Source organism: Monodon monoceros, unplaced genomic scaffold (genome assembly GCF_005190385.1).
Source record: "Monodon monoceros isolate NGI ecotype Baffin Bay Population unplaced genomic scaffold, NGI_Narwhal_1 Super_Scaffold_21, whole genome shotgun sequence".
Lineage (NCBI taxonomy): Eukaryota > Metazoa > Chordata > Mammalia > Artiodactyla > Monodontidae > Monodon > Monodon monoceros.
Genome location: NW_021703778.1, coordinates 130511320 through 130529607, shown reverse-complemented (window position 1 = coordinate 130529607; position 18288 = coordinate 130511320). Strand labels below are relative to the sequence as shown.

Sequence of the window (18288 nt, the reverse complement as noted above, 5' to 3'; positions counted from 1 at the left end):
AATGGGTTGCCTTTTCAATTAAGAACTGTCGTGAGCACAGCAGTCAATTTTCCTAATGAAGATGCATTATATTTTAACATTTTTTTAAATAAAGGAAAATCCCAGGTTTTTATTAGACACGATTATGGAGAAATACAAGAGAGTTTCTCTAAAATGTATGCGACCATGTAGTGCATTAAACGCCAGGCTTTTAAATAAATTGAAATTTCTGCAGATAAAAGGAAAGCATGAGTATCAAATATGTTCAAACCCGCTTCATTCAGATTTCAAAAAGCAAATACGATGAGTTCATTTTTTTCAAATGCACTTAACAGATACAACAATAAAAACAAGTCAGTGACTGAAAATATGCCTGTAAACTTTCGGGGGATCCCTTCTAGTTTAGAGATAATTTGCAGATCTTAAACTAAAGCAGTGATGTTTGTTGAAAATGCACTACGCACATTTAGATAACGTGCAGTCTTTGAACAAATACCTCAGCTTGATCATTAAGGGGCAAAAAATGTTGGGGCTGTGCACTTACAATTAGTTTTTGTTTATCTGTTTTCTTCCTTGTTTTCATATTTCGTCTTTAAAAAGAGAAAAATTGAAAGCTAATGGCTCTAGCAGAACTGCTTAAAATTCTACACCTTTGTGATAAGCAACTTTTCAATTATTATAAAAAATTAAAATTGCAAAATTCTAATGTCGAAGTTTAAAAACTGGTCAGAAAGTTCATGCTTGGATATGAAAGTGGAAAGTTTGCATCTGTGAACAAAAATGAAAAGTGTGTGCTATTCATTTTCTAATCTTGGGAATATGGGTGCCTGTAGTAAAAAGGATCTGTCAAGATCTATGTTTTCTTTGTTAATAAAAAAAATTTAAGTTACTGTATTTTGCATATGAAATACTATTTTAGACAAACAATTCCTCTTTTTTCTTTCCCCATTCAACGTGAATACTCTCAGAGGAGCCACATTACAGAATAGTGTTGGAGGGAAAAAAAAAATAAGTCAAATTCTTCTAAATAGAAGAAAAAAGTTCCCAACAACAGCCAGGCTTTTTTTTTTTTTTTCTTTGTAAGGCGACATCAGTTGGTTATTTTGCAGACATGATCTTTTCCAGGTTTTAGGTGTTATGTCTTTTAAAAACTGAACTCTTTTAAAATCAACCAGCCCTTAAAATGATCTGCAAAGGGTGGGAAATTAGATTTTCGATTAAAACCTTATCCCATCTCGAAGGATTACTTTATATTGATTCTTAAATATGGCTACAATTGATGGGCTCTAATTAAAAATCCAAAGGAAAAGTCTGCCGTGCCCATATAAAAGAAGCTTTTCATATACGGGAAATAAAGCTTGTAAAAGGTTACAAATAAAAGATTAGAGATTTATCCAAACTAGTTTAAAGCTTCACTGTGGTTTTCTTTTCTTCTTTTTTTCCTTTCTTACAAAACCATTCCCGGGTCTTTTTTCCCCCAGTTTTAAATGAAGTTTGCAAACAGGCAAGATATTGGACTGTAATGGTTGTTTTATATCAGCTCTGTAAGCTCAAGGCTGCTGCCTGCAGTAGAATTGATTTCAAGGAAACTTCAGGACCAAGAGATGAAAATTACATAAACTGACAGCTACCACCCTTCAACAGTCCATCCACATTCCCGTCCACACTCTCCTGACTCCCAAACCCACACTCCCACCCCTCACATTGCTCTCCGTCTCTCACAGTCACACATGCCCTTCCTATCCCTCACCCTAACCCTGCTCTGCACACACCCTTGGTCCTCACACGCTTAGGGACAGGCGCATAGCTTCCAGCTCACACTCAGCTCATAAATGTCTCACAGCCCCACATCTCGCACTTGTCACACAATCTTAATCCGTTTCATTCCGGAACAACATGGTCCTCTTTTCCTCTCTTTTTTTTTTTTTTTTTTGCATTTGGAATTTGCCTCCGACTCTTTTATCAGGACAGCACAATCCTATCTTTGAAGTCATTTCTTTCCCCCTTACCCTCTTCTTTCTGAAGCACCAGCAATGCAGGGAATAAGCGACCCAAGCTTAATTCATAAGTGATCTGTGGCCTTCTTTTTTTCCCCAATTCTGCCAGCATCGCCAATCTTTAGCTCTTGTTAAAAAATTAATTAAAGTTAATCTTGTCAAAGTTTTTAATAAAGACGTATTTTAAAACCTAATGAAAAATGACTTCTTTCTAAATATCGTGGCAGTTCTAAGGCAAGATGTGGTCCCCCACTGTCCACTGAATCACTGAAAGGATTGGAAATTAATCTTCATATTTCTGAAGTAAGTGTTCAGGGAGTCTAACTGGCTCCTTCCCCCCTGAGAGGCTGTGTTCTCACGGAATATGGGTTTTGTTCTTCATCTTTTTTTTTAATTAGCCGGAAAGAATCCTGAGATCTCTCTCCTTCCTCGTCCCACTCCTCCACTCCCCCACACCACCATACTTAATAAACTTGGAGGAAAGTTTGGAATATTTTAAACTGGCCTGGCATGTGGGGTGGAGAATGTAAGCCCAGCTAGCACCAGACGTGCATCTAGATTTCAAAATATGAATATCAGCCATATTTTGGAAACTGCATGCAAGCTTTGACAAATAATTTGATTCCCCGTGTACTGGTTTTCTTAATTTACCTTCTGAATGCTTACATCCCATATTTATAGCAAGATAATTGTACTCATGGCAATTAAAAACCATCCAGTTGTTAATGAAAATTACTTAAAAACATAAAGCATGCTACTAGAAGTCAGATTCATAGGAAAAAATTTAAAGACAGAGGACACAGAAAAAAAATGTTAAACATGAACAGAGAAAATAAAATGACCACATAGTAAGTGTACTGGAAGTTCAAGGACTTACAGAAAATCGAGTTAGACTTTTCATACAAGGAGTCTTTTTCTCCCATCAGGTGTCTAAGGTTTTCAGTACAACAGCCAGCAACCCCCACCCCCACCCCAAAGCTAGTGGCTTTTGTCCTGAACTAGAGTAGGGTTTGTGGGGACTGTACCTGAGCCCGGCTGTCTGCAATTTCCAAATTGGCAAGAAGAGACTGGAAGATAAAGAGCATGATCTTACAGGTGAAGAGCAATTTTGCAACTTTTCCAGGAGACACCCAGGAGAAAGCTTGCTTGGTACCAACTGCTGCAGAGTCTGGGCAGAATTCCTCTAGAAAGAAAAAGAAAGTCTTTTCCCACCCCCACCCACCCCCCCGCATGCCTCTCTCTGTCTTGTTCTCTTTCTCCTCTCTGTCTCTCTCTCTCTCTCTCTCTCTCTCTCTCAGATCCAATCTTTTAAGAGCTTCAGCACATTGCTAAGCTAAAGGGAAATTCTCTTTGATAAAGCGGTGTTTCCAGCTTCTGGGTTTTAAAACCTAAATCTATATTCAAATCTGGCTGAAGGTGTGTTCTGGGATTTATGAAAGCCTCTTAAAGGGGTAAATTTACCAAACCGTGACAAAATCATCACAATCTTACTTTAGACATCTGAAGTGGATGAGAATTTTAAAGAGACCCTTGTTTATTTAACACTGTCCATTTCCAACTCGTGGTTTATTGGCCCCGAATTTCTGCGAAGTTACTAGACGAGAGGGCAAAGGAGAAGCGAGAGCTGGCTGCTCCCGGCCGCTGGAAGGGGAAAAGCCCTCCCACGCCCCCAAGGCGCCGAAATCTGCCCGTCTAACAGAACGGGGGAATTTTCAGGGCGATTCAGCTGCCCCCGCCATCTGAGAAGACGTCAGGCTGGAAGGGTTTCCCACGACTCCGGACCCCACTGCAGATAGGTCTCCCGTCTACAATTTTTCACTCACTTTGTGGAGATCACAAGCGCGCGTTCTGATATTTCTCCACCTCACCCCGCCCCCATTGCCCCCAAGCCCTCCCTCCCGCCCTTTCCCTCCGCCAGCTGCACAACGTCCATTTTTCCTTTTCGTTCTTTGATGCTTTAAACATCACTGTGGTACAACTTGGGGGAAACACTGTACTGTCTTGGGGTAGCAAGGAGGCTCTGGCTCGTGGGATCGGGGTGGATTTGCCCTTCCTTCATCGAAAGCATGGTGACTGGCCCAGAGCTCCCTACCAGCGCCGCACGGGCCAGACCTCCTGGGGCATTTCTACCCCCCCTCCCCAATTAAAGGCCTCAGGGCAGTTGTCAAGCATTTTAGTACAGTGGGGGTGGGGTGAGAAAAAGGGTCCGTACTCACCCTCCCCCCAGCCCGGGCCCCCTGAGAGAGTCTTGACTCCTGGGAACGCGACAGGCAACGGGTCTCTTCGGATTGGAGCGCTCGCGGAGGGCCCGGGAGGAGATGGGCAGACCCCGGGCCGCTCGAGGTCTCGCGGGGACCCGGGGCCCAGAGCTCTAGAGACACCTGCGAGGCTGGCCGCGGCCGCCGAGTGTCCAGCCTCAGGCCGAGCCGGAGACAGAGCCCAGCCGGGCTGCCGAGCGCTGGCTGCCTCGTGCGCACTCCCGTAATTCGTTAATTGCTGGAAATCCCAAGGACGGCCACTTTTGATTACACATACAGTATAAGAACCGACAACAAAGCGACGAATTAATTAACCAACTTCATTAACATAGGTCCCCAAATTAAAAGCGGCGAGCTGTTTCTTTGGCCCACTTGCCGTGGCGGCGTGGTTGGAGAGGGGAGGGTGTTCAGGAAGAGATTTTATATTTCTTTTCCGGCTTTGGGAGTTGTGAGGCAGGAACTGCTTTCTGCTCTCCGCCCTCCACTCCCCGCGCACCCCCCCCGTCCATTCACACACCCTCAGCCTGTCCACTGGGGCCTGCACCCCACCCCGCCCAATCCGTCTAGGCTTTTCTGGGGACTCAGGTCTGTCGGGCCCCGCTCTCTGTGCCAGGCGGAAAAGTTGGGCTGGGGTTCGCTCTCTCCGGCTCGGTCCCCGGGTGCCGACCCTCTCCAGCCGCTGAGCTCCCAGCCCCCGGCTCGGGCCGCGCGGGCTCGGTTAGTTCCAGGCCCCGCCGCGGCTGGCGTTGGGGTGGCGTTTGTTTTAACGCAGAAACTCTGATTATTTCCAGCGTGGGCCTCCCACGTCCCCTCCCTCCCCGGGTATCCTGCCGACCCCACTCTTACAGCCCCGAATCCTGACCTGGCTCCTGCTGTCTCCCCAAATGGCCCTGGGGTTAGATTCCGGGATTCGTGTTCTTTGCAGGCTGCCTTGGGCTTCTTAAAACTCTAAAAACCCTGCGCGAAAACCAGGAGCCCGGGTCTCTTGCTTGGGGGCCGGGAGACGTTTATAGGGACATAAAGAATGAGAGAGACACTGAGTTTTTGAAAACAGTTTGTTCTTGGACTTGGGTATCTGCATCTCTCTTGCCTACATGCCTACGCTTCACTCCCAGGCCTCCTTTCTCTACCCTTCCCGGTCCCCTCAGTGTGGTCTGACCCTGTTTGAGACCGCAGAGTCGTGTTTTTAACCTTCAGTCTCACTAGCTTTCTGTGTCTGTTCTACACACTTACTGCTAGCGTGGAATGTGATAACCAGCTATCTCCCACGCTCACTCTTCTCCAACCTTGACTTAAATATTTTTATCTTCCCATATTAAGGTGTATGGGTTTCCTTTCTCTCCTTCCCTAAAACAAAAGCAAAAACAAAAGAGGGGGTGGGGGGAGAAGAGAGGAAAGGAAGAACAGGAGAAGGAAAGGAGAGGCCTCCCTGTCCATCATTTTAATTATACAATAAGTTCACATGCTCCGGCCCATAATGTATATTTTAAGCACAGCCCAGTGTCTTTCAAGAACATTCTGGTAATGTCGGAGGCCTGGATTTGTTGCCTGCTCGTCCCCCCGTGCAGCAGCAGCCTGTTTTCCTCCCCCTGTTGTGTGTTTTTATTATTTTCCCTCTGGCTTAGATGTGTCAATCATTCTCTCCCTGCCATTGGTTGGAGAGTTTGCGTCAAAAAGTTGCCAGAGAGGCGCTTTCTCAGCAAATCTCCCTGAGAGCGGAACCGACCTCAGCTCCAACTCAGCCTCCACTGTTATTAAAAATAAAAATCGCTAGAGAAGCCCTCCTCACGTCTACTTTGTATGTATCACAGAGGGGCCCACGCGCGTTTCGAACTCGAGCGACTTTCCTTATTTTCTGTTCTTTAGAAAAATATTTTTTGTTGTGTTTGACTTTTCATGGAAGGGTGAAGATTGCAAGGGTTCTAACCCAATACTCTTGATTCCTTTTAGGATAGCTGGCTATTTGGAATTTTGAAGGATAATTTGATTTTTTCCCCCCCAACCTCCCATGTGGCTCTAAGGTAAGTGTCTGTCTGTCTTGTCTGTCTGTCTATATCCATATCTACGTGTCCCTCTGTCTACCATCATCCCAGTGCCTCTAATAGACCCACTGATGCACCTTTGAGAACGTGGAGTTCTTCTGAAGGCTGATGTATATTTTTCCCTTGCAAATTTTTGAGGTGTAATAACGATCACTGCGAAAAATTTGTGATCTGGAGATAAGGGCGAGAGTGGGAGGAAGGGAGGGAGCGCGCTCCTGGGGTCGGTGCTTTCGCAAAACGTCGTGGAAACCCTCTGAGTCCGATGTGGGGTATTTTGAAGGGGTGTTGTTTGTGGTTTTGTTTTATGTCAACGCCCATTCTGGGCTTCTCCCTGCTATCTTTGCGCTTTGGACATCACATGTGGTTGGGGTCATTTGGATTGATCCCAAGGACGTTTTCAGAGTCCGAGACAAAAAGATGCAGATGTAGCTAGATGGATGGATGGATGGATGGTGATGGTGATGATGATGTTGTTGTTAATAATAATAATAATTTGGGCGCCTCCGCGCGCCCAAAGCCCGGCTTGCCGGCGGGTCGGCGGGCGCCGGCAGCCGCCGCTCAAGCTCCTGCCTGTCCCTAATGAACGTGAGAGGAAACCCGAGAGGATAACCGAGGAGGCGGGGAGCGCCGGCACCTCCTCCGCCCCGGCGCTCGCCGCTCGCTCTCTTCGGCCCCCTCTCCCCCAGCCAAGAGCAGCTCACCAAGGTTCTCGGCCTCTTCCAGAGGGCCTTCAAATCTCCTTTTTCTTTTTGAGCACCACTTCCCCCACTCAGGGGGGAAAAAACCCGGGAGTGCCATATCCGCCCCCCCCCCATGGCTGTTGTGTGTTGTGGTCCTAGACCGAGCGAGCGTGGAAGAGTCGTTTTCCAACGTGACTGCCGGGGACGGTTCCGGGCCCGCCCCTCGCAGCCCTCGGCGCGCACCTGGGGCGGGCAGAAGTGGCGGTGAGTGTCCCCAGCTCCGCCCGAGGCCGCACGGAGCCGGGGACTGGAATCCTTCCGGTGGGAAGGCGGCCGCTCGGTTGTTCTCTGACAGGGGCCGCGGTCCGGCCTGCTTGCGCGTTCGCGCGCTCTGCTCCCAGGCTTGGGGACACCCGGGCGGCGCGGGCCGGGTCGCGCCGGGGCAAGCGGGGCGCTGAGGCCCAGCCTCCAATCTCGGTCGGCCCGGGGGAGAACCAGCAGAAGGTCTCAGCCGGCACCCAGCCTCCGCAATGAGTCGCGCCTCAAACTCCGAAGATGTCTTCGTGTTGAAGCGTTCAAGTGACTCTTGAGACCACAGTCTGGTTTCAGGACACACTTTTTGAAACCCAAGTCCCCGTCAGAATCCCGCCGAGTCGGCTTTTTCCTCTTTTACAGACCGAAGTGGAGTGCGGGGACAGAAGGCCGAGCCGCGTTGCCCCTTGAGTGGTGGATTGCTTGGGGAGGGGACGGGGAGGTCACTCCTGGAAATTCTCCCTGCATCCCAGAGCTTCGGGGGTCAGGATTTTTCGTGCTCTCCTCGGGACTTTTTCCCGTCACCGAAGTTATTAGCACGAGAGAGGAGTTGAAGAGGAAACTCCTCCCCCCAAAGGCAGGTAGATACCCAGACCTCTGCTCTCAGAGCTAACACCAGGGCTTTCTCCTCGCCATAATTAATAGTCAAGGCCAACCCTTTTGGCACGTTTCTTCCTCCCTCCCTCGCGAATGGCAGCGTTGTTTGATTCCCTGAGGCCAGAAACTTTCACTCGAGTTCGCCGGAGGGAGGCCTGCGCCGGCTGTTTTCTGCGCTGCCCGCATATCTCCTTTTTCTTTCTCTCTCCTCTTCCTTTTCGTTGTCTTCCGAGCCGCAGGCAGGTCGCCAGTCCGCGTAGTTTTGTTTCCTTTCCATCATGCAGAAAATTAATCAGCCCGGACGAGAAGCAGAGCTGAGCACGGCGTCCTGTAATTAAGGGACGTGTGCCCTTCGGATTATCTCGTTAGTTTATCAAGAAAACATTTATTATAATTAATTCTCGGACGAGGTAATTATTATTGAGCGAGGACACAGCAACTGGTAGATGGGCTCCTTGGAAGATGAAAAAAAAAAAAAAAAAACAAGGGGGAAGGGGGGAGGGGGAGGGGAGCGACAGATTGCACGAATTGACCGTTAGATATAAGGCAGCGCGGCCCGGGGCGGGCAAGTGGAGCAGGACCTCGGGCGCCGGGGCTGCGAGGCTGCAGGGCTGCCGGGCAGGGACGCCGGACCAAGTCACTCGCGCCCGGAGGTGTAGGCGCCAAGCGGCTGCGCGGGCTCGCCGTGAGACCGCCGCCCGCTCCTTCTAGGTAGGAGTTCTCCAGGGGCCACCTCCTGAGCAGTTGTTTTGAGGCTTGTATTTTTGAAAAGGGATTTCTTTTTCCGCTTCTGGGCTCTGCTTAGAGAGGAAGGGAGAAAGGCTTCCTGGCAGGGCTTTGAAAGTTAGATGGAATTGTCTAAGGCCTCTTCTTTGGAGAGCGCATACCTAGGCTAGCTGTGGCGAACACGTCGTAGTTTTGTTTTGTTCCTTTTTCTTTTAAAGATGTATCCGGTAGTAAATGGAAAACAGTCTATGCCGGGAATTTTGGTCATTTTTCGATGGTAGAGCAAAGGAGCTCCAAGAAGGATCTCTGTCCTGTTGTTTTCTGTTTGTAACTGCTTTTTATGCTGGAATGTGCTACTTTAATGTGTGATGTGTCAGGCATTTCTAATTGCGTGAGAGCTATACATGTAAGAACACTTCCATATTTCTCATGTGCACATCCGATATGATTTCAGTTGTTTCTATAGTAGTTCAGAACTTTCCGACATAGTAAGTTTGCATTAAACAAGAAAGAACTCCAGCTTAGAGGCTATTAAAACCAATACATGACTGTATTTTAAAGCAATATTATTTTCACAGCCTCCAAATAACTATCTTGAAAGGAAAAGATAAAACATCAAGTCTTTGTTGTAGGAGCAACTAAATTAGTTCTACTGGTGAGATAATACAAACTCCGACAAGGGCATTTATAAAATTACATTAAATTAGATCTAAGGGTGGAAAAGCATGATTTCTGTGCTATGAATTTAAATCAGGAAGAAGTTGCAGTAACTGGGTTCCATCTGTGGAGTTTTGTGTCTTGATCTCTTAAGCAATGTAAATATGAAAATCTAGAGTCCTTAAAACTCAGTAGGACCTCTGTAAAAGTAAGAGGGAACTTCTCCTAATCTTGTGTCCGCCATTTTGAAGCAATCTCTCATAGTGTCAAAGTTGCAAAGTAGAGATCCATGCAGGAGAAGTGCCACCTTTTAGGAAAATAAAAGCCAAAATTGCAAACAGCCAGTCTATAAACATCAATTTTGGATCCCTTTGCTTGGGGGAGTGAGAAATACTCAACAGAATAAAGTAAATAACTTTTCTTTTTCTTCCTTCCTTTTCCCTCTCTGAGCTCTTTTTCTTATAGGATTTTAGGACACTTGAAGGGTAGGGAGAAATTCTATTAGTTTCACAACTTTGGGAGTTTGTGTATCTACTTTCTTCAAAACTAGAATGTGCAGAAAGGCGCAGAGGAAACTCTGCTGTAGCTGCTGAGCACCCAAATGCCCGAAAATTTGCCTCCTGCAGGATCAGCAGCCTCTACACATCAAAATCAACATGGAAGCGGCTTGCGCTACAAATGTGCACTCTTTCTACTTGCAAATGTGGGAGCCTGTCATTATCTGATTGGTGGGATTCTAACTTTACTTCAGAATTCCTAGCCCACCCTGTGCCAAACTTGAAGACTTTTTTTTTTGCACTGCGTTTAAATATTTGATGGGTGTCGATAAAAAGTTAAATACTTGTTTGTTTAGCTTTAGTTCTTTAGACACATATAATCAAGTTCTCCAAAACCCTAATAAATCTGTTACTTACCTCGAAATCTAATTACCCAGACTACTAATTAGGTGAAAATGATTACTGGAAATGACTTCAAATGTGGAATAATAGTGGTTGAGAAGTTTTCTCAAGTTTGCTGTTTCGCAAGTTGGTATTTTAGATGTTAAGTGCACTGACATTTTAGGTTCGCAGCAGTTGAAAGTGGTAAAAAGCTAAGATAATTAAAATCTGCCTTGGAAAGGCAACAGTCTGGGGAGAGGTAGATGTCTTGAATTGTTTCTTTGTTTCTCACCAATGGCCTTTGTTATCTGCATTATTTATTTAGCCAAAGAGTTCTTTGTCTCTGCAAATGGCCCCAATCAAGTTTTGTTTGAGACAATTAGCTAGTGCCAGCCAAGGAGTCCTATGCAAATGTAGGGATAGGAATGCAATGTGTGCATTTGGAGGCGTGGGGTTTTGTTGGGGCGGGGGGAGCGGGAGGCAGATTGTATTGCTTTCTTCGGGTCTTTTTTTTTTTTTTAAGTTTTGGCTGGGGGTGGGGAGGACAGGTTTATCTGGTCTCTCTGCATCTCCTCTAGTTCTGAGAAGCTGGGGAGGGGAGCGGGGTAGTGGGGGAGGCTTTGCAAGTCCTTTAAAAGCCTCTGCTGTGCAGAGCCCGGGCTCTTCTTAAGTTAGTGGTGGAACGTGGAAGAGCTGCGTCCTCCGAAGTGGTAAACCAGCACCTCTGTTTGTTTGTTTGCTTTGCCTTAGCTCCACCACTCCAAACCCACCCACCAGGACTCTGAATCTGTCCACCCCGGGAGAAGCGAGACCTTCCGGCTGGGTCCCCCGGATTTGGGCCGACTTTGCGCCTCCAAACAACCTTAGCATGATGTCTTATCTTAAGCAACCGCCTTACGCAGTCAATGGGCTGAGTCTGACCACTTCGGGCATGGACTTGCTGCACCCCTCGGTGGGCTACCCGGGTAAGTGAGCCCCGCGGCACTGCTGCCCTGCCCTTCCCCACGCCCGCTCCGCGGGGCTGTGACACTCTTTCCCCCCGAGCACCGGGGTTGGCGGTGGCGTCGCCCCCGCCCCAGCTCCAGACAAGGTCTCCACTGGGTTTTCCTTCCGAGAAGCTCAAAGCCACAGGGCATTTACCGGCCGAGGAGAGGACAGGGGCTGGGGGAAAGGGAGTAAGGTGGATCTACAACGTAGGAGTGGGGCGAGGAAGGCTACTGCCCTTGTCATTTGGGCGAGGGGACCCTGCCTGTACCTCGAAGTCCAATTCCTCGGAAGTGCCCTCTTGGCGAAGTCGGGTTTCTCATCATAAATTCTCCCCGCCAAGCCTGGGGCTTCCCCTCTGACCTCCAGGCCCTTAGCCTCTAATCCTTAGAGGTGTGATTTACCCCGGGTGTGAGTGCTTTCCTTTCCGATAAGATCTGTTTTTTAAAATCCTCCTAGAACAAGAAGTATGAAATATGCCCCCATTTGAAAGATGGAGGAACAAACGCCCTTGGAGTCCTAAAAAGCCTAGATCTCGGGCAGAATCGAGATTTGCCCCATCAGTTCGAGCTGCCAGTCCTCAGGGATCCTTTGACTTCACAGAGTGGGGTTTTTGTGTTGATGGTTTAGGGGTTGATTTTGGAGGGTTCTTGTTTTTTGTCCTCCATTTTTTTTTTTTTTTTTTTTTTTGGTTAGCTTTCGAAGAGACCCTCTGTCTGGAGCCATCTCCGACGTCAGGCGGAGTGGGGCATTCCCTGGAAGGGGCAGTGTCTGCCAGAGGAGCCGAGGCCGGGAGGGGGTGGGGAGGACACGGGTAGGGTCCGGGTTGAGCTGCTGCGAGGACCAGGGGAGTGCTGAGTGTGGGCGTGGCGGGAGTCGGACACCCGCAGAGACCCCTGTGACTGAGAAGCTGCTCCCGCACCCTAAAGGGCCCTGGGCTTCTTGTCCCGCAGCCACCCCTCGGAAACAGCGGCGGGAGAGGACGACGTTCACCCGGGCGCAGCTAGATGTGCTGGAAGCGTTATTTGCGAAGACCCGATACCCAGATATCTTCATGCGGGAGGAGGTGGCGCTGAAAATCAACTTGCCCGAGTCCAGGGTGCAGGTAGGGCAGATGTAGGTAGACACAGCCATCCTTCCTAACCGTGCCACCCCTCCCCCCAGCACTGTATTTGTTGAGGACCCAGGAGAGTTCCAGGTCTTGGAGAGGACCAAAGGAAGGTTTTAAACTAAACACTTGGCTCCATCGGAAGCCAGTAAACTTTTCTCTTAGGGCCCCTTGAGTGTCTGATTTCTCCTCGTGCCCCTTTTTGTCCCTCCACCCCCACCCAGTCCTATAACCAATGTTCTTCCGGTCCGGTTGGCAAGGTAAGACTGGTGATTTAGCTGCAGTGATAAAGCACAGTCCTAGAACCCTTGGACCCCTGGTGGACAGAAGCCCAGCCTTGGCAGATTTCAAGGATAGTCACATAATATTTTAGTTCTTCCCTTCCCCCGTTGGAAATCCCCCCTCCCATTCTCATCTACTTTTAGGGGTAAAAGAAGCTTAGCTCCTGCATAGTTCCAGTATTTTTACAGATGAAGAAATAGAGTAAATGACTTGCTCAAGGTCACATGTCAGTTTGGTGGTAGAAGAAGAAATTACACAGTAAGAGTGTTTTCTTTGACTTCTTAGGGATGGAACAGAATTTGCTAGATCTGAGCCATTCAGCAGATAAAATATCAACATGGTATCCCAATGATACCTTCCCCCCTCCCCTTACTCCCCCTTAACTTGACCTTAAGCTGGAGAGGAAAGTAAACTCCCAACTCTTCTGGAATGCAAGTCCCATATAGATTTCTCTGGAAAGAATGTTCAGCACCTAAACCACATGTACACCTGGGACTCCCCTTCAGCTAGGACACATCAGCATGAACTGCAGATCAAAAAGAGCCTTTTTCAAAGTCAGAAGAAATTTTAGCACTTGTGAGGCTTGAACTAAAGTCTTAACTGAAAGAAAATAAATGGCTCTGCATGGTTGGTGGTTTGTGCTCAGCCTTCACGGCATCATTTTTACCACAGTTAAGACACCCATATGGAGAGCTCATTCAAGAGGACAGCTAAGGACTTTTGCCCAGAAAATGCCAGTAGCTTCCCTGATAAGCGCCCCCTCACACAGCAAACACAGCACCTTCACTGCAGAACATGAAGAAGGCTGGTAAAGAGAATTTTCAAAGTTACACACAGAGGCAAAGTTGACAAGCCAATGAACATAATACAGTAAACAATCTATGTGTCAAGTGGCACTACCCTGAAGGCTCAGACTTGAGCCTAGGAGAGAAGTCTGTCTTTGAGCTCAAAGCAGAGTATATACGAGTCACTCCACTTACCATAAAGAAGGTTTTGGCAAATAGTAGCTTTCAGACCTTCTTCCTCAACAGGATCATTTCTCCTGGGGGCTTTCTTCTGTGAGTCTTTCTAGAAGAGACAAAAAGTAGAGTGATGGAACCAACCTACGTATTAGTAGTTGCTACCTGGAAGATGGACTGTAAACTGTTTGAATTTAGGCTGTTCTTGCTGGCATATAACAACAGATTATTTTCCCTCATTTCTCTTATGTTCCCATCCAAAAGACATAGAATAGGTATGTTCTATTCCATTGTGAGAGTGTTCCAAAATGCAGCTGGGTCTTATGTGTATGTGTGTATTTGGGGTGAAATAAGAGATAGGAAAGTGAGGGGGAGAATTTTTAGTCATGATTTGGGCGATTATCTTAAATTTTACTGCTCTGAGCTGGGAGTAAAGCAGGGTCAAATGCTTTTAGATAGAGCCTCCCCAACTTTCTTATAATTCCAGGAACATATATGAGAGTTTCACTGGCAGGAGAGATTGTCTGCTAAGCTCATCTGTCCATCTAGGACAGATTTATAATCTGGGAGCCACTCTTTTCCTTAAGGAGTCCATGTTAAATAAGTTTCTTTCCCTTTCAAGGTGTGGTTTAAGAATCGAAGAGCTAAGTGCCGCCAACAGCAGCAGCAACAGCAGAATGGAGGTCAAAACAAAGTGAGACCTGCCAAAAAGAAGACGTCTCCTGCTCGGGAAGTGAGTTCAGAGAGTGGAACAAGTGGCCAATTCACTCCCCCCTCTAGCACCTCAGTCCCAGCCATTTCCAGCAGCAGTGCTCCTGTGTCTATCTGGAGCCCAGCTTCCATCTCCCCACTGTCAGATCCCTTGTCCACCTCCTCTTCCTGCATGCAGAGGTCCTATCCCATGACCTATACTCAGGCTTCAGGTTATAGTCAAGGATATGCTGGCTCAACTTCCTACTTTGGGGGCATGGACTGTGGATCTTATTTGACCCCTATGCATCACCAGCTTCCTGGACCAGGGACCACACTCAGTCCCATGGGTACCAATGCAGTCACCAGCCATCTCAATCAGTCCCCAGCTTCTCTTTCCACCCAGGGATATGGAGCTTCAAGCTTGGGTTTTAACTCGACCACTGATTGCTTGGATTATAAGGACCAAACTGCCTCCTGGAAGCTTAACTTCAATGCTGACTGCTTGGATTATAAAGATCAGACATCTTCGTGGAAATTCCAGGTTTTGTGAGGACCTGCAGAACCTCTTTTTGTGGGTGATTTTTAAATATACTGAGCTGGACATTCCAGTTTTAGCCAGGCATTGGTTAAAAGAGTTAGATGGTATGATGCTCAGACTCATCTTCTGATCAATGTCCCGGGAGGCATAGAAGGAAAAATGAAAGGCCTTAGAGGGGCCTGCCAACCAACTACCTGAAATGGACAAACCATTTGATACTTAAGATCCTATCATAGTTTTAGATCATTGGTTTTACTGATTTGCAAAGTGATCGAAAGCATTCTAGCCACGTGCAACCAAATACCACCAAAAATAAACAAACAAAACTAAATTGTGAGGGAAAGGAGGGAAGGACATAGCCTTCTTAAGCAGAGGTGTTCCAATGTCGTAGCCAATCCTTGGTTGAATCTTAGGAATGGACAGTGTCTCAAGCTCACTCACATTTCATGACCAACTGGTAGTTGGCACTGAAAAACTTTTCAGGGCTGTGTGAATTGTGCGACTGATTGTCCTAGATGCACTACTTTATTTAAAAAATAATGTTCATAAGGAGTCAATATGTAGTTTAAGAGACAATCAGTGTGTGTCTTATATAAATGGTACATCTGTGGTTTTTAATCTGTGCTAGACTTCAAAACTGTGATCTCCTGTTATTGTATGCAAACTTGAACTCCACCTCTGCAGGGGTTCTTCTGTGATTAAATAGGTTATAATTATAAGTAAATTCAGAGCAACTGAGTACTTATCTAAAAAGATTGCCTTTGGCTGGAGGTGAGCTGCACTGAAACTTTACAACAAAATGTCTCTGGACAAGGAGAGTGAGAGAAGAGAAACAAAAGGACACTAACTCATCTGTAATTTGCTGTTGGTAAGCCTAGCAGTAAAGAGACATTGGTCAATTGCTCTGACCCTGATGAATTTATAAACTGAGATCATCGTTGTTTATGCTTGCAGATGTTAACTGGAAAAGTTATATATGCATAAACCTTTCTTCCTGGATTTGGCAGATATGTATAATTATATTAAAATGGTTCTAGCACAACATTGGGTCCAGTTTAATTTTATACCACCATTTATGAATGAGAAGCCCACATTCAGCCACTCCTTCCCGAAACATGTTTTTCTTGGGTCAGAGAGGGAATTAGCAAACTTTATTTTTAAAAAATTTTGAGGGGGGCCTCATCTATGAATGAACAAGATATGAATGACCGGTATGTCAACTTTTTGTGACTTTCATTAGTACTGCTCCAAAATTGAGTATAGAGAGCCTAATAATTAAAAGCTCTCCTTGCTTTTCCCTCCCTACCAGATAACCCTAACAATTTCTTAGGCACTTTACTAGCATGTCTTAACACAGATCAATTTTTTAAGCGAGAAGGGGCGAACTGTAGTACCTCAGAGAAAATGTGAATGACAAGAATTCCTTGTTTCTATTCTCTTATTTGATTAAGGGTTTTTTTTTTTAACTTCCAAAAATATCTGAGGTAAACATGAGAGGGGATGTAATCAGAATCTGAAAGCAATTCAGGCAGAAATGATTTCTGAACAAAAGAGTTTCAGAAAAGTTTTAAAACCTATAATTTCAGTAGTTGAACATAAGGCACCCTGGTCAGGTTATTTTTTGTTGTTTTTTTGTTTTTTTTAGAAAGTGTTGAGGGAAAAAAAAAATAGGTCTCTTCTCAGTTGTACCTGCATTTTGTAAACCAATCACCAGAAAAGACAAAATGGGCCAATGATTATGGTGCGTCTCAGGTAAAAGCAATATTTAATTTCATTTTAAACTCCTTATGCTCTTAAGTCTGACCAAAATTAAGCGATTCTTGATTGTAACTTTTTAAATGAATGTTAGCAGTTGCAACCATTTTGTTTTCTGGCTGATTTCCCCCTCTCTGGCTGCTGCCCAGGCTGTCCTGAGCCCTACATGAGCTCTTGTCTAATAATTGTTTTTGTTTTGCTGCTAAAGGAAATGAGGAAATGGAATAGTTTACAGTCAACAACTGAGGCACAACTTGATGGCAAGATTTTCTAGTACCTACTGATAATATTCACCCTACCGTAGTTTACAACTGGAATGAGATTGGGGCTGGGGGTGGAGGGTGCAGAGAGAGAGAGTTAGAGAAGGAACGAACATGAATCTTTGCTTTATAGCTGTCCAGATACTGGGTCTCATGCAAGGAAAACAGATCCTCAATAATTTCTCACACGGCCTTCAGTTTTCAGGATGCCCCACAAAGGAACAGGAAAGATTACCCTCTCTGTAAAAACAATAACAACCACCACAAACAGCGGACTACTCAGCAAATCACGCGGTTAGGTTTCTCTCCCCGTACTTTAAAAAAGGAGGACGTCAGAAAAAGGCGCCGAGCCCCCTCTGAAACAAATTTTTCCATCACCTTTGCACAACTTTGTTTAACAGACCACGGAGTTAAAATCCCTTTGAATTGACGGCGAAGGAGAAATGAATTCCCCCTGACCGCAGGCAACGGAGGGAGGGCAAGGGAGGCGGGGAGCTAGCGCGGGCTCCCACGTCCAGAGAGTTCCGGTCACCGCGCCCTGCCAAGACCCGGCTTTATGAAGTTTAGTCCAATAATCATCATTACTTGGTACTGAAATGACGCCACCCTCCAAAGGCGTCGGGGAGCGATTTCAACTGCTTGCTGGCGATCAACAAAGACTTGAATGTTGACGTAACCTTCGTTTTGAGGGGTGCAGGTGAGGGTGGGGTAGTTTGCTTTACAAAGCTCTGTTGTCCCAAACCTTTATCTTTCCCACAAAGATTCTGGGCCCTTTGTATTTCACCTCGGGAGTGTTTCGTCCCTTCACAGATAAGAAGAGAAATCCAATCAAGTCAATTAAGTTCCGGCTTTCGAAACCTCGGAGTTTGAGATCATGGTCAGTTTCCTCAACTCCTCTCCCACTCGCTTCCCTCTAATCTCACCCTTCCTGCGGCTCTCCACTCCCTCAGCCCCGGAGGCCCCGGGCGGCACTGCGAGGATGTGGCGCCCGGGAACAGCCTGTGCTCCCCGCCGAATCCACGGCGGGCTTTCAGAGCTGTGTTTTCTAAATCTCGACTGCCCGATCGGAGCTACCCGGGAACGGCACTCCCATCTCTGCCCCGGGGGGCCCGAGGCCCAAGTGGCTCTCTAGCTGGCGCCGCCTTCTGGGCTCCACTCGGCCCTGCGGGCCGGGAAGAGGCGGCCTTGAGGCGCTCGTCCGCCAGCTTCCCCTCTCTCTGGTCCGGCTCCGGCTCTGGTCAGAACCTCGGCTGAGCCGCAGCCCCCATCACGGCCCGGTCCTCAGTCTCCCTCGCGGGCTCCGGGCGCTGTGGGCCCCGGCGAGGCCCGCGCGCCGCCAGCCCAGGGAGGAGCACGGCCTCCTCGAGCCCTGAAGTCAGGCTTCGGCGTCAGCCGTGGTCCTGGGCACCCGTGGCCGGGTGACTTCACGGCCTGGCCGAGTTCGGGGGCCGGGCGGGCTCCAGGTGCGCGTGCGTGGCCCGGCCAGGAGGCGAACGCCCTGAGCTGGAGGGAAGGGAAACCGAGACCGAAGGAGAGGATGGCGACGTGGCCCTGCCGGGCCCGGGAGAGGGGGCCGGGGGAGA

The 18288-nt window shown here is 47.4% G+C and overlaps 1 protein-coding gene across 3 annotated transcripts; it reads left to right on the top strand.

Annotated features, from left to right (window-relative positions):
- Positions 1-5935: 5935 nt before the first annotated feature.
- On the top strand, positions 5936-15732 carry OTX2 (orthodenticle homeobox 2). 3 transcript variants are annotated; one of them, XM_029238672.1, is made up of 5 exons: positions 5936-6032; positions 6185-6255; positions 10877-11091; positions 12064-12215; positions 14082-15732. In XM_029238672.1, the coding sequence occupies exons 3-5, from the start codon at positions 10995-10997 to the stop codon at positions 14700-14702; spliced, it is 870 nt and encodes a 289-aa protein (XP_029094505.1). In that variant the 5' UTR covers positions 5936-6032; positions 6185-6255; positions 10877-10994; the 3' UTR covers positions 14703-15732. The 3 variants fall into 3 exon arrangements, with proteins under 3 accessions (XP_029094505.1, XP_029094503.1, XP_029094504.1); XM_029238670.1 differs by having other exon boundaries at positions 12040-12215; XM_029238671.1 differs by having other exon boundaries at positions 5936-6255.
- The last annotated feature ends 2556 nt before the right edge of the window (positions 15733-18288 follow it).